This window comes from Mytilus edulis, chromosome 13 (assembly GCF_963676685.1).
Source record: "Mytilus edulis chromosome 13, xbMytEdul2.2, whole genome shotgun sequence".
Lineage (NCBI taxonomy): Eukaryota > Metazoa > Mollusca > Bivalvia > Mytilida > Mytilidae > Mytilus > Mytilus edulis.
In genome coordinates, this window is record NC_092356.1 from 39,358,826 (window position 1) to 39,381,849 (window position 23,024).

At 32.7% G+C, this 23,024-nt stretch overlaps 2 protein-coding genes across 2 annotated transcripts in view; both read right to left on the bottom strand.

Annotated features, from left to right (window-relative positions):
- Window positions 1-23,024, bottom strand: part of LOC139501253 (uncharacterized) — a 599,145-nt gene that overhangs the window by 327,156 nt on the left and 248,965 nt on the right. The gene's annotated exons all lie outside the window — the stretch shown is intronic.
- The window catches only part of LOC139500299 (uncharacterized), a 221,066-nt gene that overhangs the window by 63,040 nt on the left and 135,002 nt on the right, over window positions 1-23,024 (bottom strand). Inside the window, exons 112-117 of the mRNA XM_071289042.1 lie at window positions 22,194-22,288; window positions 21,606-21,791; window positions 20,575-20,755; window positions 3,253-3,419; window positions 1,393-1,520; window positions 69-321 (exon numbers count right to left, since the gene is read on the bottom strand). Coding sequence (XP_071145143.1) covers window positions 69-321; window positions 1,393-1,520; window positions 3,253-3,419; window positions 20,575-20,755; window positions 21,606-21,791; window positions 22,194-22,288 — 1,010 coding nt within the window. The remainder of the gene's footprint in view (window positions 1-68; window positions 322-1,392; window positions 1,521-3,252; window positions 3,420-20,574; window positions 20,756-21,605; window positions 21,792-22,193; window positions 22,289-23,024) is intronic.

The window sequence follows — 23,024 nt, forward strand, 5'->3', positions numbered from 1 at the left end:
CTCATATGTCACTAGACCTTTGATAAGAATTATGTTTTATAAAGTTAACCTAAAAATATGCAGTTTACCTCCAGTTGAAATAGCTGACACATTTTTCTGATTGACAGCTCCATTGAATGCCCACAAAGTGGTAAAGTAAGTATGCCCATGTTCCAGATAATTTTCAGGAGTGAGCTCTACACAAGCTTCATGAGTTGTCCTGCTGTACTCGGTCAAGTTAGCTATGTCTGTTACATTTATCTGTTTGACAGAACTAACACTGACCAAATACAATCCAATACCAGACTCGGGGTCATAGAAATGTAACCAATTAGCACATATCTGAAAAATAACATGAGCAATTTCATGATTTATCATTAAGTTGATCAAAGGCATCATTTTAAAAAAAATATTAGCTTCTAAGTTGTCTTTTGGTGGTTGCTGTCTAATAGACATTACGTATAACAGGTTTTTTTCATGGGTGTAAAATTTCCCTATTTTCATTGAATAAGGTATATGAAATATTTTGATGATTCAAAACTTTCATTAATACCTTTGCTTGTACACTTTTAAATTGGCAGAACTTATTTTGGCAATTTTATCTGCAAAAAGAAGCGAAAATAACTCACTATACGGAACTTTACATCTCCTTCCTTTGACTTATCTCGTCTATTATTAACATATCACATAGTAATTCTTTTATCATGGTATGTTAGTTCCATAACTGTGGTTTCATTTATTTTCGTAAGTAGCAATTTTCTTTAAGGAAAACTTGCATTTTCGAGGATATCTGATTTCATGGTTTTGCCATTTTTAGCATACAGAGCCTATAGAAAATATGTTATTCATTGAACATTTGAATTTGTGGTTCCCCCTTGTAGCCACGAAACACACACAAATTGGAATCCAATGATTTTTAATGAATCCACAGTAGTTTAGTTTCAATAATGTTAGGCTGATAATTTTTGTCATTTATCATTTTTAGTATAAAGACATATATTGTCTGCTCTATGGTTGGGTTTTTGTCTCTTTGGCACATTCCCCATTTCCATTCTCAATTTTATATGTTTAAATTTACTCTAGAACTTGCACACTGTCTTTCCTCCTTTCACATTAATGGGTGTTATCTTTTTTTCTGTCGATTGATATGATTCCATAAAAGGTTCTTCAAAAAGCCTGACAGAATAGTTCAAGAGAAACTTTGCAATGCTGTCAAAAAGGATAATACTGTACCAGAAAAAAAAATTAAACTGTGTGTGGTTCTCTTAAAAAATAAATCAAATTTGCTTCAATGTTATCAAATGCCAATAAATTTGTTTCAAAATTTGTTTAAACATCAGCATTGAAGCTAATGAAATGAAAAATAAACCTTAGAGTGACTTAACTTGAAGCAAATCTATACCAAATGCTTACTTTATCAGGATATTTGATATACAGCAAATCTTCACCATAGATAGGCCCATCCATTACAACTCCAGTAAATGGTGGTGTCTTGTCAACAATGATAGCATAATCAGAAACCCCAATAGTACGTAAATCAACTAAAACAGTCAAAATATGAACACTATAAATGTCAGAATACAATGAGAAGAAGAACAGCAATAAAAGCACCTTTCCATTGCTATTGCTATTGTAACGTCATCTTATCAACCAATAATTCAGTTCATTGTAGGACATTTTGAGAATTTCTTTGCTAGAGCAATGTTCAAAATAACCTTTTAGTTTAATCAGTTTTCAGTTTGCCTGTAGATGATTGCCAGTGAGACAACTTTTCACAAAAAAAACTAGAGGCTCTCAAGAGCCTGTGTCGCTCACCTGTTAATGTGTTTACTGATGTCGGTCATCTTTGTTGGTAGGCGGGGTCATTAGACACTCTTTTTAAAAATAGATACCCTAGTATTATGATTGTGGCCAAGTTTGGTAAAATTTGGCCAAGTAGTTTTAGAAAAGATTTTTATACAAGTTACAAAAATGAGGAAAAGTTGTTTAATATTGACTCTAAAGGGCAATAACTCCTTAGGGGGGTCCTCTAACAATTTTGATCATGCTGATTTATTTGTAGATCTTACTTTGCTGAACATTATTGCTGTTTACAGTTTATCTCTATCTATAATAGTATTCAAGATAATAACCAAAAACTGCAAAATTTTCTTAAAATAACCAATTTAAGGGCAGCAACCCAACAACAGGTTGTCCGATTCAACTGAAAATTTGTGAGGGGATATATCTTATTCTGATGGACATTAAAATCTGAAAAGATTTGCCCTAAATGTCTTGGTTTCAAAGATATAAAGCAAAAACTGCATTTTACCACTATGTTCTAATTTTAGCCATGTCGGCCATTTTGTTAGGTAGGCTGGGTCATCGGACACATTTTTTAAACTATAAACCACAATGATAATTGTCGCCAAGTTTGATTAAATTTGGCAAAGTAGTTTTAGAGAAGAAGATTTTTAGAAAAGTTACAAAAAATGATGAAAAGTTGTAAAAAATTGACTATAAAGGGCAATAACTCCTTAAGGGGTCGACTGGCAATTTTGGTCATGTTGACTTATTTGTAGGTCTTACTCTGCTGAACATTATTGCTGTTTACAGTTTATCTCTATCTATAATAGTATTCAAGATAATAACCAAAAACTGCAAAATTTCCTTAAAATAACCATTTCAGGGGCAGCAACCCAACAACAGGTTATCCGATTCGTCTGAAAATTTCAGGGCAGATAGATCTTCACCTGATAAACAATTTTACCCCATGTCAGATTTGCTCTAAATGCTTTGGTTTTTGAGTTATAAGCCAAAAACTGCATTTTACCCCTACGTTCTATTTTTAGCCATGGCAGCCATCTTGGTTGGTTTGACGGGTCACGCCACACATTTTTTAAACTAGATATCCCAAGGATGATTGTGGCCAAGTTTGGTAGAATTTGGCCCAGTAGTTTCAGAGGAGAAGATTTTTGTTTACGGACGACGGACGCCAAGTGATGAGAAAAGCTCACTTGACCTTTCAGGTCAGGTGAGCTAAAAACTAATGACACAGAATTTAACAGCAATATGTCACCTGTGTTATGGTTTCATATATCTTTAATTGTAATTTTTTGCCTTTTTCAATACCTAAAGCTCTCAAGGAAAAATCTATGTGTATTTTACTTTGCTGACACCCAGTTCAACACTGGAATGAAATGTGCCCATCTGGGACTAACAGAAGATCTAAACTTCTCTGTCTCTCCTATGATTTTTAATGAAACTAGGAAATAAATTTCATATAAAAAGTACCATTATTAACTGCACGGATTTTCATCCAGATGGGAACACCGTCAGTTAGATCTTTAACCAGCGTTATGTTTGGATCAAATGAAAGTCTGGTCCATCTCATCTCAATACAATCTCTCCTTGTCCGTCCCAAACATAAATCATTGAAGGCCAATCCTGAATGTGGATCGCTAAAAAATAAAGATTATTGTTGAGCATATATCAGTATATTTTTTTTCTGTCTCAAAGAATCCTGTTTGCCAAACAACTGCTTTCATGTATAACTCAACAATGCAAATATTCATTTCAAAGACCTTTTTGTCCCTGAAAAAATAGTTACCTGACAAAATTGTGTTAAAATACCTATATTTTGATTTTATAATTTTAAATGTTTGGGGTAGTCATTGTTTTGAACCTAAAGAGCTACTGTTAAAGCAACAAAAATAGAGAACCACAAAATTAACATGTTTACTTATTTGATTTTAAAACAAGAATATGTCCAGTAGAATGATGCCCCACTCCCACTATCATTTTCTATTATCAGTGGACTGTGAAATTGGGGTCGAAACTCTAATTTGACATTTGCATTAGAAAGATAATACCACACGGAACATCTTTACTAAGTTTTAGGTTGATTGGACTTCAACTTCATCAAAAACTACCTTGACCAAAAGTTTAAGCAGAGCTGGGACAGACTGAAGGACAAAAGAACAGACAAACATGAGGCATTATAGGATTATGGTGACTTGAGTAACACCGGTATCACTCAGATTACAATTCTACCTTGACAGGTAAGTTTGTATTTAGCCTATAAAATACTTATTTAGCCTTGAGAATTGAAAGGTCAGTTTATCCCATTCATGCAATAGAAGTTTACCTTTAAGGGTCTGAACGGGGTTTACAGAATAGAGAATACATGTAATAGCAACAAAAAAAAAGAGAATAGAGAAAATGAACAACAAAATAAAGAATAGAGAAAAATTTAATGTGGTGCAAAAGTATAAAGAATAACTGTGCAAAATAAAAAGGTAACTTAGGTAACTGAAATGCAATACTGATATAATAATGATCAATGTACAGAATTGATAAATAATGTTGTAACAGAAAGACTAAATAGTAAAATCATTTTCATATGTCATTTTCATATGAAATTTACAGAATGAGAGTTATTTTTAAGGCTATTAAAAGAAAATGCTCTAAAAATTTAAAGAATACAGATATTAAAAAAAACCATGCAGGTCCTCATGTCATTTACATTGTCAAAATATAGGACACATCTAGTCAAACTGGTTTGGTATAACTGACTGTTTCTTGCCCTAGATGTCTATTTCACAGTGACAATTTTTGTTGCGACATGACCTACATTGTTAACATGCAAAACAGTGGCTTGAGATTTCAACTGATATTAGTATAATAAATTAAAATTTGGAATGTTATATCCTGGTTGATGTTTTTTTGGGGACCAAGATGTTTTCTTCGTTCTTGTTCACATTATGATTATTTTAACCTTCAATGCATAATTTAAAGATAGAAAAAATTTCAGCTCTCATTTAAAATATTTTGCAACTAAATAATGATCTGTCAGATTTGGTGTAAACAAAAAACAAGACAGTGTAATAGATAACCTGCAAGCATAGTCTATTTCTATAAAGTCAAGCAGATATTTTTTTTTATATTTGAAAAAAAACTACCATGTAAAGAAATATGCAATTAAAAGGCCGAAGTAACCCCAAAAATTCAACATTAACAGATTTTTAACAATTAAATCAAGATGCACAAAGTTTTAAGTATTGGTCTGGACTGGGTTGCACAAACGTCTATTAAGTTAATAGACTATTAACTTCTAATAGACTATTAAATATCTAATTGACAATTAGTTAATAGAGTGATTTAATAGCGTTGCACGAATCACTTTTAAGGATACTATTAACTAATAGACAATTAAGTGACTATTAACATTTTAGTAGTCAATTAAGCTCCATTTAATTCTGCGATTTTCATCATTTTTTCACAACGTCAGTACGATTTTCTTGATTTTCATCATTTTCACGACGTCATCATGATTTTCACTATTTTCATCAATTTTTCATGACGTCAACACGATTTCAGCGATTTTCATCAATTTTTCATGACGTCAACACGATCATTCAGCGATTTCATCAATTTTTCAACGGGGTTGTGTTCAACATCGAAGCAGCTAAATAATGCTACGTAGTGCTACGTAGATTTATGACTATTGAACGTGTAGCTAGCCTAGCTTCTATCAATATCTACGTAGCTGCTATAATTATAGGCTAGCTACACGTTCAATAGTCATACATCTACGTAGCCGCTAATATATTGAACGCAACCCTGGGTCTACTTTCAATTGACACAAAAACATGTCCAATTCTAAAATACAAGAAATTGCATATGTTGTATTTAAAAAGATAGAAAGTCTCGAAAAACAAGGGGAATAGGGGAATAAAAAAGTATTAGTCTTAAATTCCATTATGTTACTAATTTAAATATAAAGTTTATTGTTGACGTCTACAAAAGAAAATTGACAACTGCAGCCTGCTATATTTATATCTTCCATTTCGAGAGACTGACTCAATCTAAGTCGATTTTTCACTTCAATTTTTAACTCGAATAAATTACTATAGTATTTGGCACAATCGTGGTAAAATCAGAAATATTTAATCTCCCATGAGAGAAATTTAGCTGCTAATTTATTTCAAACAAGATACAAGAAATTACTTGTGTTGTCATTGAAAGGGATTAAAAATTCTCAGAAAAATACACGAGGGGAGAAATTAAGTATCATAAATCGGGGCAGCCCCGTTATTCAGATCTCCCATTAGTCCGACACCCCATTGGTCCAACAACCCAATAGTCCGACGCCCCATTAGTCCGACCATCCATGATAGTCCGATACCCCAAATAGTCTGACATGGAATAATTAAACAACTTTTTTAAATAAATAATTTTGATTTCAAGAGAATAATCCCATCAGATAAACCTATTCCTCCTGATAGTCCTAAAAATAATAATACAAGTAACATATCATAAAGTACTTACAATTTTGAGTGATGTCCAGTGGCAAATATTACTGACATGTATGTTCAGGCCGAGAACAATCACTTGACATTAAAAAAAATAGATAGGCCCTGTAATAGTTGCCATCCGGCATGAAAAAAGGTCAATGACACTTGAACTGCCACTATACAATGAAAGTACATACTAGTATTGAATAGGAACCGCCGCGAATTTGCCTTGTAGCAGGCTCAGGCAATTTATCACGGTCGGTTGGTAGATATGTATAAGGGAAAGTAGTCGGATATATTCACCCCTAAAAATAAAGAATGAATGAGAAGCGGTGTAGCGAACATTTTGTCAAACTAAATAAGCTTTGTGAAGCTTTATCGAATAACTAACATGACGATACACAGCTATGTATCTCTCCCAAAGCAGAGAAATTAGAAAGTTAAGGCTCCAGTTAGGCTTTACCGCTTAGACGATTGTATGCGAGATGCTTAGTTTAGTGTACAGAATTATTTTGAGATGAACATTAGTTTAGTTAGTCTATGTATACAACAATGTTTCACTACACGAAATCCCGGATTTGAAGAGGTATGCAAATGTTATGTAAATGTATTCAGAGACCGACATTTACATATATTTACAAACCGCTGCATTTAGTTTATCTTGTCTTTACATGTAGTAAATATCAACATTTCTTGTGCTATACCCTCCTATAGGCGGTTATGAGAGACCGCGGTTTATAAAATATATTAACACCTAATCAAACCATTTTAAAGTTTAGAATTTGCATATATTTATAACAATCTCAAAACTTTCGCAAACTTATGTATTTGTATACCTCTGCAAATGTGTTTCTTTGTCATGTATTTTTCTATGATGTAAATTTATCCGCAAATGTGTTTCTTTGTCTAGGTAGCAAAGCATCATCATTCAAATAATTTTATAGGGGTTATAAAGTGTAAGGTGCATCTACATTTGCCTGGTATGTAAACCAATTGAAAACGAGAACTTTATAGAGGGGTGTAAAGCATCATTTCCTTTAATCTGCAGAGAACTGTCAAATGTATTGTAAAGGAATATTTTTGTTAGTCTTTATAGTCGGCTGAAATGTATGTCAAATCAGAACATATCAAAAGCCTTTGAGCATATTCCTAAATGTATGGTAAATACATAGATTTGCAGACAATTTGTTTTATTAAGAAATGTGGCCAAATGATAATATCAATGACATGTGTAAATATATTGGGCATATGTAACTTTGAATACATATGCAAAGAAATGATAAAGAAAGATATTTCAGACAGCTAGAAATGTATGTGTAAATATATTGGGCATATGAAACTTTGAATATGTATGCAAAGATATTATAAAGAAAGATATTTAAGACAGCTAGAAATGTATGGTAAATAGTTATATTTGCTTTTAGTTTGCGGATATATTTGAAAGGTGCAGATTATATGGACAAATATTGCCATAGCTTTACTGGTAAAGCTATGATATGACACATATATAGCTACTTTGGGATTGGTTTTGGCATATTGGTAATATCATTTATTATACATGTATTTCAATAATTTCGTTTTAATAAAAAAAAATAATCGGGTCTGCATAAACGGTTCTTGATCTCTTATCTTGATGTACTGCGTGAATTTATTTATCCATCAAAATCTTCTACTCTCTGGAAGTTATGATGGTTCATTCGCGTAGCATAACACGATCGTTTCCTTTGAATATCTCTTTGAAACTTCTGGAATTGCACGAGTCATAATTCACTCTGTTTATAAAACATAGAATTTCCTTTTTTTAAAAGAGATATATACTACAATATGTATTATATGTTACTGCAGAGACATATATACTATTTATATATGTCTCTTGTTACTGGTAGAAATAATACACATATACAAATTCAGCCAAAACAATACTAGATAATAACAAATTTAAAATCGGTAGCGTTCGGAAGGTTATCGAGCGATTTATCAAGTTTTTATAAAAAGTCCAAGTTTCTGAAATAGTCTAGAAATATTCCTTCATCTGTAGTAAAGTTGCCACATAATATTTGACACAAAACACATCTTGAGAGAATGCACACATAATTATATAAACGTTAAATCTATTGAAGAATATTTTCCTTATCCGGTAAGTCCTTTCACGAGATGTTGAACTCCGTGTACATGTGCTTCATGAAGCGTCCTCTGCAAAAACTTTCTTGTTAAAGTTAAAAATTACAAACAAAGAACCAGTGAGTCACGTGTCATAATTGACACACAATTTACCAATGAAATCAAACAAAATCGATAGATAATATCATTCCATGGACGAGATGTAGTCCTTTCTCCGATCAACGGGGTTTATCAGGAGTTAAGTGTGACAATTATCACCTTTTACAGAAAGATCTGGTCCGAAAAGATCAATAGAGGACAACCGCTAGTATCAATATCCATCAATATAATAAGGCACAAATAATTATCATTTCTTTATGATTTATAAATTGTCTTAAAACAATGCTCCCGTTGTCATTTGAGTGTGTTGTTTTAAATATGCAAAACTTAAAACAAGTTATGGAACTATCAGTCATTCGAAATCTCATTTACCGCCTATTTTATACTAAAATTTTACAGCGTTCAATTGTACTTTGAAAGGAATCTTTTTTTATACGCCCGTTTATGGGACGTATTATGGTATACCGTTGTCCGTCTGTCCGTCTGTCCGTCGTCAGCATGTCGGACAATAACTCAAAAACGCTTGACCCAATTCGATGAAACTTTGGTGAATTGTTAATATCTATTGACGTTAGCTCCTTTCGTTTTTTATAAATTTTAGATTTTAAGTTTCTAAAGTTTAAATATATTTAATTTTTATACTTGAACATTTATGTAAAATTTGTATTAAAAAGGAAACTTATTTGAATTATTGTTCTGTTAATGTAAATTTTACCGAGAGCTGTCTCATTGACACTCATACCAAATCTTCTTGCATTTATATCGTACATGTATTTGCAGAATTTTTATTTTTTTTATTTATTGACTGAATGAGATAATTTGAATCGTTAAAATTTAGAATTATACATGAAAACAGATGCCTGCGACCCCTGTTGTTTCGATTAGCATGTTTTCTAAAGATATCCGCTTGAAGGTCACAAATTTCATCGTGTATTTGATCACCTGTTGTGAATTTTAGATAACACTTTCAAGTTCAGTCAAACTTGTGGTTAAAACTTTCCTTTACATATCAGTAATATTATTTTCCGGGCAGGGTACTCCCCCCTTTTTTATACCATACTCGGAACATTATTGTATACACTTTTTCTGTGGTACTTTCTTTATATTTTAAGGCGGCATGCAATGAAATTTTGGAAAATTTGCTGATTAGTTTGAGAATATCAGGGACATAAATTCATTAGTATGTGCTTCGATTGGCTTATATCTATAACAAAAACAAGTACTCTAAGACTATATCATTATTGTTAGTGAGAGACCTATCCTTCCATCAACGAACATGTAAAGCGTGTATAAAAATTGTTGAAACTGAGGAACATGTATTGATAGAGTGTCCATTGTAAGATGACCTGCAAACTGATCTTTTTTTAGAAAAATGTGGTCAGAACATCCTAACTTTAAAAAAACAATCTAATTTGAAAAATGGTCTATTGTTCTATAGGTAGCCAGTGAATGTGATAGAAGTGCCAAAATCTGCAAATTTATTTTACATATAGAAGACGCTGCTTTTCACGCCGTTAAACTGTTTGTCTTAACTGAAGACATTTTTTAATAAATTTGAAAATTTAGCTGTACATTTATACTTATTCATTATTAATACGACATTTCTGTTTTTTTTCACATAGCAAAATTAAACCTATTTAAAGGACAATATGTTTATGTAATGTAGCGTGTTTTCCATTGTAATTTATAAACAAACTGCAGCGTCGTGGGCAAACGTACTATAGAAGCATTTAGTGTTGAAGGCCAATTTTGAAATGTCTCTCAGACATCATGGCTGAAAAGTTAGAGAAAATATAAATAAACATACAATTCTGGGAGGTAAAACAAGAGTAAAAGCAGAGACTGAATTTATTCTTTTAATAAAAAAATCAAAATGTTGCAATGCGTTTGTGTTTGTGTATGTGTATTCAAATTCTACGTTGTCTCATATTCGGGTTTACGTCGAAAGATATATATATATATATATATATTTAAAGTGCCTAGAAAATCAACCTACCGATGTTAGAGTAGATTTCATTCGTAACTTCCTCCCCGGCGCCGGGGCTGGAACCTGTACTTTTTTTCTAACTTCTACGACAACACCGCCTAGCATTAACAGTCATAGGATAAAAGAGGGTCTGGAAAAGGAGAGAGGTGGGTGTTCTTCAATTCTTAATATTATTTACGCCATTTTTTCTCTATTCTATATAAATTTTGCCCATTATTCTCTTTTTTTATATTCAAGAAGCCCACTATTCTCTATTCTTAAATTTTTGGCCTATCCTATCCTTTTCTTTTCTATTCTTTATTTTTTTAGCCCATTATTCTCTATTCTGTAAAACTCGATCCACACCCTCATAGAAGATGCCATTCTAGTTATCTACATCTTTTTTTTATTTCACTTAATTATTATGATTGTATCTCTTAATGTTATTTTTTTCTTTTTTAAAAGTAGTGTCTTTTTCTAATACCCCAGTCCCACTAGGCCACGATCGCACTACGATCTGTGAAAAAAATGCAAATTTTGATGATCGTAGTACGATCGTGTAGATCGCAGTAAGGTCGTATCACGGTCGTGGTGAGGTCTTCAAGATCGTGATGAGCGTGGCTAACTTTGAACATGTTCAAAACAATCGTGGTGCGGTCGTGGCGAAATCAGATCGTAGTAGAAGCGTAGTGAGAGCGCACTAAGATCGTTGTACCATCGTAGCGAGAGCGTGATTCTATTCGGAGAAACTGCGCTACGATCTCATTGCGACGTTATTACGACCTCACTACGACCATCACGTTCTCATCGCGACCCAATTACTCTACACTACGACTATACTACGCTATTCACGACCATAGTACGATTCTAGCACGCCCTTGCCGTCGTCATCACGCTCTTCTTACGACCTGACTACGTTCATACTACGATCATCATTCTCATTGTCATTTTCACATTAAATATATTAAATATTTTTGTCTGTATGTAATTGGGACTTCTTGTTCATTTTGTCCTACGGCTCAGCCATGCTTCTCGTTTTCATATAGATTAAACCGTTGATTTTCCCGTTGTTATGGTTTTACACTAGTAATTTTGGAGACCCTTTATAGCTTACTGTTCGGTGTGAGCCAAGGCTCCGTGTTGAAGGCCGTTCCTTGGCCTATAATGGTTTACTTTTAAAAATAGTTACTTGGCGATGGAGAGTTGTCTCATTGACTCATACCACATCTTCCTATATCTATTGACACATCTGTGTCATCTCTGCTATCGTTCACTAAAATATCGTAAATTCAGCTTTATAGACCAGCAATAGGTTTTAATTTACGTCGGATTGGTCGGTCCGACATAACTACTTGATCAAGATTCGTTACTATCAGAGCTCCCTCTGCCTCTACATCAACCCCTACCACCACGTCCACGTGTTCTAGTAGATTTTGGTGGCATGACTATTGTTTTCGAGAAAACGTATTAATCAGAAATAGAAGGAATGGAACTGTATTCATATGGAACACGATGTTGACGTTATTGCTGAGAGCGTAGAATAGATCGCGGTAAAATCGTGGTAAGAACGTGCTATAATCGCAGAAGAAGCGTGGTAAAATCGTGTTGCAATCGGATGACTCGTGGTACGGTCGTAGTGAGAACGTGATTAGCGTAGACAAATCTTGATAAGCGTAGTAAGGTCGCAGAATAAGCGCTGTGAGAACGTGGTATAATCGTAGCGGGATCGTTGTAGAAGCGTAATGAGGACGTAGTAGCATCGTGAAAGCAACGAAAATTTACATTTACATGCCGCTCATACCGCGACCTCACCACGATCTTTATTTATTTCAGATCGTGGTGAGCGTGGTGCGATCGTGGTCTAGTGGGACTGGGCATAGATTTGTATGTTTAATTTTGCTCCAAATTATTTTTCATTTTCAATGCAGTTTCGTGTTCCTCTCTAAATGGGCAATTTTTCTTCACAATCCAAAACTGTGTACTTATATTTCAAGATAACACGACACTGAATGGCATATCTCCTGATTTCTAAAATTTTTGGCACACTTGTACTTTGAATCGAGTTACATCGGAATATGTAATAAAAAAATGGCGGTCACCATTTTTGTTTTTTCGTAAATTTGATTAGAAAACGTCAATTTTGACAAATTCACACAGGGAAAATGCCTTGTTTTAACTTTTCTTTTTTTAAAGATTTTTCAATAGATGGCTTTGTTCTTATATACGGAGAAAACTAAAAACTAACATAATATCCCGGACTGATGCATGCTTTTTGTAATAGTTGTTATCAGCTTTCAACTAGCTGTCAGTAACTGCGAGTACTCTGTACTTAAAGTCTTTTGGTTGTTGGGATGTATAAGTACCCTTCTACGTCCACTCTGTTTTTGTTAGATGTATTATATTTGTATCCATCTGATGAGTTGAGCCTTTTTTAACTGATTTCTACAGTTTATTCTCATGTTGTACTGTTACACCACTGTCCCAAGTTAAACTGGTCCGTCATTCCATCTTAAGCTTCGCACCGTTAGTGTAGCGATAAGGGAACACAACAGGGGTTCAGTTTATGTCCCAGGTTAGGGGAAGGGAGGGTTGGCGCCTTTAAACGAGTTTAACCTGACCACATTCTGTATGTTCCTGTCCCGAGTCAAGTAGTCTGTAATTTAGTTTGTTGCTATGTAACATATTTGTTTTTCGTTCATTATTTTGTACATAAATTAGGTCGTTTGTTTTCTCGTTTGAATTGTTTTACATATGTCATTTCGGGGCCTTTTATAGCTGACTATGCGGTATGGCTTTGCTCATTGTTGAAGGCAGTACAGTGACCTATAGATGTACATTTCAGTGTAATTAGGTCTCTTGTGGAGAGTTGTAACATTGGCAATCATACCACATCCTCTATTTTTTTATATATATATATAGAAACACATATATGTAATCATCCTTGTGTTTTATATACATTGCTTCAAAGTTGACCGATACGCTAAGAATTTGACAGAAAACGTGTGACGTTACAGAATAAAGTAATTTGGTAAACAGTGATATTGAGGTACAATTTGAATTGATTGATTGATGGTTGCTCAACGCCCGGTGGCAAATATTTCATGCATTTACACGACGATACAGTGTAATTTGAATTGCTGTGTCTGAAAAACACATTTGGTGCAGCAGTCAAGAAAGGTTAAATAATCTGTTATTTGTGAAAATTAAAAAGAAAATCAACATCCTGATACAATACACAATCTTAATATAGCATACTTTGTATGATGTTAACGTGTGGGTTGTGTGCGTAGTTAGTCGGACCATGGAAGTGGAAGTATTATATACATCCATGGTCAGACAAACATTGCAAACTGTATGCAAAATTTCACTCAACTACACCAAGTTCAACATTCTGTCGTGCGTGAAAAATTATTAAAGAAAAAATGATCCTGAGAATATATATGCACCCTCAAAAAAGGTAAAAAAAAATATATCGGCGCAACATTCTGTCGTTCGTGAAAAATTATTAAAGAAAAAATGATCCCGAGAATATATATGCGGAGGAGACGTCAAAAGTTTGCTTCAAACATGTGCGTCGCAAAGTGGTAACTAAATTTTGTATGTGACATTTACTGAGCTACCATTTGATTTTTATGGGGGGGGGGGGGGGGAGGAAAATTTTTGTCCTGCATTTTTTTATTTGCTGTAATCTCTGTCCTGCCTTTTTATTTTTCACTCTGTTCGGTCCTGCCTTTTATTTTTTAGTTTATCCTGACTTTTTTTTACCTAAATTGTCGTCCTGACTTTTTTTTTTGCAAGTGTCTCATCCTGCCATACTACCATATATATCTTTAGAATAAAACTGACACAGGAGCAGGAAGGTTATTGAAATTGATGTAGTTTTTTTCCATTAATGTTGGTCATTTTTATTCTTGTTAAAACACGAAATACAGAGATTATACCTGATTCAAAAATCAAATTACTTGCTTTGCATCAAATCTATTATATCTGCTACATGTATGAGAAGAGGGGAAACTAGAATGGTTTTTTTTTATATACAAAAGATAATTGCTTAAAAACAGATTTACTGTATATAATTTCAACATATTTTTAGATACAATGTTACAGTAACTGTCCTTATTTCTCTTTTAATTTTCTAGCATATAAACTTTTAAATTATCTGCGTTTTTCAAAATATCAACACGTTTTCACGAATACAAACTGCATGTTTAATGATGTCTTTATCTGGCAACTCTTGGCCTGCGTAATTGGTATAATCTGTTTACAACATCTGGATGTTATTATACACAATTAGCGTTACATTGTATTTGATCAATTTTGGTAATTAACACATACGGTTTTCCTTTTAAAGTACCCTGTAGTGTTAAAAGATGAACCATTTCACAGTCAGAAAAATCCCTTCGTTTACATACAAGTGACACATTTACCACCTATTAAGGGATCGTTAATTCATGCTCTTTCTTCGCAGTATAGCCAGTCGAGGTTGTTAAAAACTCCCATCATCATCATCATCTCTTTCTTCATTGTATTATTAGACATTTTCAATTGTAAACATAAACATTCTGACAACATTCTGATAAAATAACATGTATGTGCATACTCGTGTATTTTCAAATCATAGGATCATGCAAAACCCACGCCTTGGCTGAAGTTATATTGAAATAATTATTTTGTATTCTCTTGTTCAAAATGAAAAAAGATCACAAATAATTCATGTAGTATTTGCAACTGGACGTTTACACAAATCAATCCATCTACCCATTTATTATGTGGCTATAAGATGTAAAAAAAATATCAGCTTACTGTTACAATTCATCGTCTTAGTTAAAGTTTCCGTTATGACTCAAGCATATCGAATTGTAAAATCTGCTGTAAGGAAAGTTATGAACATTTTAAAGCCGTGTTTTGTTATGCAAGCAAGATCTTAAAAAAAATGTCCATGGTTCTGGAGTAAAGCTGTGGATATTTCCTTATCTATTCAAATAGAAAAAAAATATCATCGGTCCGACATATAAAAAGCACCTTTCCATTTTTTAATATCATTAATTATATCTTCAAGCAGTTCTGTTTTGAATCGGGAAGAACAATATCTACTTCAATTCAAATATTCGCTCGGTGTGACTCTCTGAAACAATCAATACGTGAACTTTGCTGCAAAACGTACTATACAATATATGGATTTATTTTTTCCGTAAATGTGAAATAATTGACACATCTTACAGCATTTACTAGGGTCTGAATGGGGTCTTTCATATCTGTATTCTATGATAATTTAGATCATATTCCTCTATTTCTTTTATATTTTATGCCCATTGTCATGATTATTTTCTATTCTGTATATATTAGACCCTTTTTATTTATTTTTTTGGGAGTAAATTATTTTTTGTTTTCTTCTTTTAGCTCTAATCACGACCCTCATTTACGTTTGTTGTGCATGCGATATATAAACTGCAGTCTCGCAAAGCTATACCTGTGTGAAGACAACTTCACAGTATTAATGTTTCATATACTAGCTATGAAGTAAATAAAATGCATTTCTTTACGTACATAAATACATCCGACAAATGTTTGCAAAAATAAGCAAATATTTGTCAGCATTTACTTTGGTTGTAAATGTTTTATAAACCGCGGTCTTTCAAAACTTTGTCTATAAGATATGTTGCAAATATTAATATTTATCAAAATAACTACAATTGTGGAAAGTATTAGTAAATAAAATACATGTCTTTACATACATAAACTATATCGACAAATGTTTGCAAATATAACACAAACATTTGACAGCATTTACTTTGGCTGTAAATGTTTTATAAACCGCGGTCTCTCAAAACTTTGCATACGTCTGTAAAGATATGTTGCAAATATCGATGTTTATCAAAATATTTATGATAATGGAAAGTATAAGTAAATGAAATGCACTCCTGTACATACATAAACGATATCGACAAACGTTTTCAAATATAACACAAACAGTTGTCAGCATTTACATTGGTTGTAAATGTTTTATAAACCGCGGTCTCTCAAAACTTTGCATACGTCTGTAAAGATATGTTGCAAATATCGATATTTATCAAAATAACTCTAATACTGGAAAGTATTAGTAAATAAAAAACATTTCTTTACATGCATGAACGATATCGAAAAACGTTTGCAAATATAACATAAACATTTGACAGCATTTACATTGGTTGTAAATGTTTTATAAACCACGGTCTCTCAAAACTACCCACACCTCTGTAAAACAAATATGTAAATTTTAAACTTTGCATACATCTCCTATCCTGGAAAGTGCATGCAAATCTAAGGCCTATCTTTACATATCTTTAGAATATGAATAAATATATGGAAATAAAATAATTATCTTTAGCATATCTTTGAAACGTCCTAAACAATGCCAAAGGAATAATGCATTTACATATACATTAGTAGGTCCGCAAATATATCTGGCAGAAAAGTAGTTACATTTGTCAAACATTTACATGATTGCCCAAATTGTTGTAAATCTGCCTTTTCGTGTAGTGTTTACACTACTTAATTGAAGGGTGAATTATTTAAAGTTAATACGCGGTACGTTGAACTATAAAGACAGTGGTAAACCAAATAGAACTTTGCAAAAAAGGCTCGTAAATCGGAATAGTGAAAACTTGCACCGTCCGTTGTGAGTGTCAAAAGAGGTGGTGTTGATTGCTAGAGTAATTTTCGTGTCGCATGTTTGCATGTGTTGTTTAACTCTATATAAGGTATGGGGGAATCTGCATTCAAAATATTTTTTTTCATCTGCTTGACCAGAAATATTTTTTTTCCATCAAATTGGGGATCAGAATATTTTTTTTAGGAAAAAAACACAACCCCCTTGAAGTTAAATGGTCGTTCCCTGATCACGTGAACATTTTTCTTTATGAAGAGAGACTGCACTGCTGATGACATTTCTTTTTTTTTTAGTAGAATGTGTTCCCACTTTCTTATGTACCAAAACTTGCAAAGTTTTCAGTTTCTTTATATGCATATATGGTCATGGTATTTCTTCGATAGTTATATCCGATAGATGGCATGCTAAAATCTGTTTCTGTGATATTAGAACGAATAGTTCAAATACCATGTCAACAATTATTCTACCAAGGGGTGTCTGGATTGGAGAGGAGGGGGTCTTTCATATCCGGCTGTATTCTTTAAAATGTTTGCCATTTTCTCTATTCTTTATACTTTTTGCCCATTATTTTAGGACCCAATTTTTCTCTATTCTTTAACCTCCCCCCCCCCCTCATTATTTTCTATTCTGAAAATCCACATCATCATCCTCATGAAGTATATTTTCTATTACAGCAGTTATTAACCTTTGTCGGCCTATTGGGGTGTTGGACCAGTGGGGTGTCGGAATATCTGGGCGATCCCCAAAAGTCCAATAATTGTTTATGTTATTATGAACCCTATCCCATGTCAATATCAGATATTTGTTTGAAGTTTATACCCAAGATGTACAAAAGTGTTAGCTAGTTTTGTTTCATCTATATTACAGTTTTCAGCTGCAAAAAAAAATGTTAGATATGTATTATTGGTTATTATGGACAATTTACACTATGCCATCTTTATTAAAAAAAAACCACTAAATTAATTCACTGTGTAATATATGAAAATTATCACGTAGTTTCTCTTTATGTCCTACGAATAACAATGTACGGTATTGTGCACTGTTCTGTTATTTGTGTTTCTTATCTGTAGTAATCATTAAAATGTTAACTTGGCATGCCATACTTGATAGAAATGCGGACATGAAAGTAAGCACTCTTTATCAACACATCAATGGAGATTACATTTACACATTCTTCGTTTATACATCGTATTTCAGGGAAAATGTGTATTAATTTTCAATGTTGACACCAATATCGATCTGCTGGATGTAGAATTTTACGAAGAAAAACTAGGGCTGTAATTTAAAACTGCCATATTTGTTATTACATAGCAAAGACTAGTTAAATCATTGACAATAATATAATATTGACCTAGTCCAAATAATTATGACGTCTGGCAAGGCTATTTTAAATTTTTTTCTGGGACGCCTTCCATTGACCCAATATTGTTATCGTTCGATGCAGTCCAGTGTATCCGCGCATTGTAGAATTATTTTGAGAAGAACATTAGTTTAGTTTGTTTATGGACAATATACACCATGCCATCTTAAATAATAAAAAAAAAAGATCAAAATTATCACGTAGTTTCTCTTATCTCCTACGAATAACAATGTATGTTATTGTACGTTATTGTGCACTGTTCTGTTATTCATTTCTCAAATCTGTAGTAATCATTAAAATGTTAACTCAGCATGCCATACTTAATAGAAATGCGGACGTGAAAGAAAGCACTCTTTATCAAAGCGTCAACGGAGATTGCACATTCTTCACCCCTGTTATAAAAGGTTTTCAAAGGTCCAATGCTTTCGTCCATGCATGCCTTCTAAAAATTGTTAATGTTAATTTTGGAGAATGGATTTTATACTAAGAAATATATTTCAGTTTGAACAAAGCATACTTCGAAGGATGTGGGCAAAAGTTTTTTTCTTCAGTTTAATGACACTTGTCGTATTGAAAATAAAACCATTGTTTCCCTTAATAGTCTAAATAGTCTAGATTCATAATGAAAATGGTTAATCATAAAAAAAAACCCAATTATATCTTCATTTATGCTTCAAAAACTTATCAATTTTTATCTTTTCTTTCTATTATTATTTTAATAATAACAAAAACAATTCTTTTTGTGACGAAATCATACAATGTGGGATATCGATCAGCGGCTGTGTGAGGCTCTCAGTCCGTCAAGTCATCGAGTTGAGAAGCCTGTCACGGTATTTTTCGGCTGATTTTGAGGTACAAGTAATCAAAGCACTTGCATGGCGTCCATTTTAAATGTACAATTAAGGACTTAATAGCGCTACTTCGTTCAATTAAATTTAATAGTGAGTTAATATACTATTAACGTTAATTAAATTTTGTGCAACGCAAGTAATAGACTATTAAATTTAAGTGTACTTTTAATAGACTATTAACTCTAATAGACGTTTGTGCAACCCAGTCCAGAATATAGGGTTCTTTTGTACTTTACCAATATCACAATAACAATAAAGTGACCTCAATTTTGGACAAGGTAAATGGCATGAAGCCAAATTTATCAACTTCTATTGTATGAATGGGATAAACTGACCTTTCAATTCTCAAGGCTAAATAAATATTTAATAGGCTAAATACAAACTAACCTGTCAAGGTAGAATTGTAATCTGAGTGATACCGTTGTTACTCAAGTCACCATAAACACATTTTTTCTAGAGGTCTAGAAAAAAATGTGTTTAATCCCTATAATTCTTAGGCCAAATATTTGCGATTTTTTATTAACATTTTTTTGTGTAAAGGCTACTACAATCACCATCACATGAACAACTGACTGGTTGTAACTAAGGAGTTGGCTGCCATATTGACTTTCTAAAATCCATAAATGTTCGAAAAAAGCAACGGAATCTAAAATAAAATAGCACCTACCTCCAAAACTTCATTTAAATTAGATATTTTCCGAATTTGAAGCTTACACACAACGAAATAATCTTTCCCTTGAAAGTTTTCTTTCGTATGATGTCATATTTAGCAATGACATAAATTCGCCAAATCATTCATGAAATTTTGCAGAATTTTATTTAAATTTCATTTTTATACATTTTCGAAGCTTTAATGCATTTATTTTATTTTTGTGTGTAATATATGCATTAGGGCTATTCCAGAAAAAAATGTATGGGGGGGTTGGAAGGCACATTATATTAATAATACATGTGTGATGGGTATCAGAGCAACTTTTCACACTATAATGCACTATATTTCTCAAATACAATTGTCTGGGTGGCGGGTGCTGACAAAAACTGCCTTCCAACACCCCCATACATTTTTTTCTGGAATAGCCCTTAGAATAGAAAGAACTGTTATGCATTTGTTTTTTAATCTCAATTTGCATGAATAGCAGATTACGAAAGTAGTTTCGGAAACATGGTTTATCGAAATGTAAACCAAGAGAAAAATTCGAATTGACCAATCCAATTCAAGTATTTATAGATATGCAAATCATATAAGAATTATACAAAAGTATCATAAAAAGTACCTGGAGTTATGTTTAGCTGTGAGGTTATATGTGTTTTCATCATATCTAATATCATATATTTCCCAGACATGTGGAGGTGAATTGTCCACTCCCAGTGGTGCCGAATGACACACTGTTGTGGCTAGTGGACCTCCGTATTCTACCTCATTTAGAGCTCTAACTGTTACATAATACTTGTCATCTATAAAACAAAAAATAAAATTAGTAATTAGTTTTTCAAAATGCATCTTTTTCTTGAAAAGAAATTGTGTGTTAATTATCTAAAAATGATAAATATAGCCTTTGTATGAGGTTGATTATTACAGTAACAAGGTTATATTGACCTGAAAGAAGTATATTGACTGAGGACGAAGTCCGAGGTCGATATACTTCTTTGGGTCGATATATCCTGTATTGACCTCATACAAAGGCTATATTTGTTATATTGTTAATTTCCCACCATGTTTGTATCAAAATCGTCATTTAGGTTTGTTGGAACTTTATAGATATTACATTGTCTCCTTGACAATAACAACATATTAGTTGTTATTTCATTTACTTTTTTTTTGGACATCTTATGTATTTTAAGATTTTTTTTCGTCAAATAATCGATCACAGATATCATTTGTTTCAAAACGTTAAACAATATCCTGGAATTCATTACATGACGTCACAAAGTATATTGGTTTTTAGATATTTTAAAAATAACCGTGCAATATGCTTTTTGCCGGTCAATATGCATTTTGTTATCCGACGTTTTCTCTCTACCTTCGAAAATATAGTTTAACATGTGACTATCCCTAAACGAATCAATTTGTTAAAATATACGAATTAATAATATACATTTATATTGTTGTCACAATTACTCAAAACCAAAGTTATATCAATACATGATGAATTTTATAACAAAGATGCAAGGAAAGGAAAACCTAAATCATCTAAGATGAACTTTGACTGAGAAAGTTGTAGTCTATTTAAAGTTTTCTTATAATTAACAATGAAAGTTGTAAAAACTAAACTATGGCCAATGCCAAATTACTGAACATATTTACCTGGCAGTGTTTCATATGGAGCAGGAATTGGATAAATCATAGCATTGTGGGTCCACTGAGATTTCTCAACGAAATGTTTGTGTGGATCATGATGTGGATGTATCAAGTCCTCACAAACTGCCATTCCAACATATATGGTATAACCTAACAGTCCACTTTCTCTATCATTGAATCCATCCCAATTAGCTGTCAAATACATAAACCATAGATGAAATAAATACACATATTATTTATGACCTAAAGTTAAGGTAATTGGTAAATTAACAGTGTGTTAGATACCAAATCTGTCAAGTGAAGCCATGTACTGAAATGGGTCACTTGATTTGAGTTTACACAGCTAGTTGAATTTCTTGTCCAGGAAGAATTACGAATTTGCCAGTATGTCAAAGGAAAATCATTTATGAAATCAGTCTGAAGGCTCAAGAATCTGGATGTAAAGAGGTCATTTTCGGAATTCCCGGGTTATTTAACAACCCGGCGGGTATCACAGATGACCCCTCAGAGTTGTTAAAATCTTGAGTCACATCCGCAGGATAAGGGTAAATTGACAGGTATCTTAACTTCTTTTATTGTTATTTATTGTCTTACCTGTTATGTATGTGTTAATTCTTGTGTATTGAAGATCTGTCATTGGCTCATTACCATTAAAAACTGCCTTTGATCCTTTGCCATCAACTATCAATCTGAAAAAATCTTTTGGTCAACGTTGACATCTTTCACATAAACGATATACGTGCAAAATAGTCGCGTAGTAGTTGATCGTTTATTGTTGAGAAGTGTAAACGATAAATTTGTTTCTGCATCTGTCGTTTACTTAATTACAAGCATGTGTTGTTTTCGCAAAGTCCTGGTTATTCATTTCCCGCACTTTTACCTGTTTGTTTATAGTGCGTGAGTGTAATCTATTTCTGTCTCACTACACAGGGTCGATAAAGTTTATTAAACGATGTATTTGTATCTAGCAGCATATCATTTACTAAACGATAGTCATTGATGACAAAATTTTGAGTTAGAAACAAATGCACTCTTAATTTACCAATTTTGTTAAAAGCTTTATCTCCTGCTATTGGTTAATTTTCATAACAAACTCTTAACAGTCAATGTGTAATCAATTTGGTTTATGTATAAAATAAAACGCTATTTGAAAGTAATTGCGTCTTAACTGATATTTGTATTTATCCATTTTGTACAGTCACATGCAATGGAAACCATGAAACTTGTTCTTTTTTGGAAAATGTGCTGGTGGATCAGTCATAAAAAAAAAAGAATTTAAAAGAATTAAATGTCTTTGCCTAAATTAATCTGAAATGAATAGATTACTTGTAAGTAGATACATATTTGAAGGAAGTAGACCTTAGTTTAGAAGCTACTATGTATACTAAGATAGATATCAGAATAAGAAAAGACTCGACTAAATGT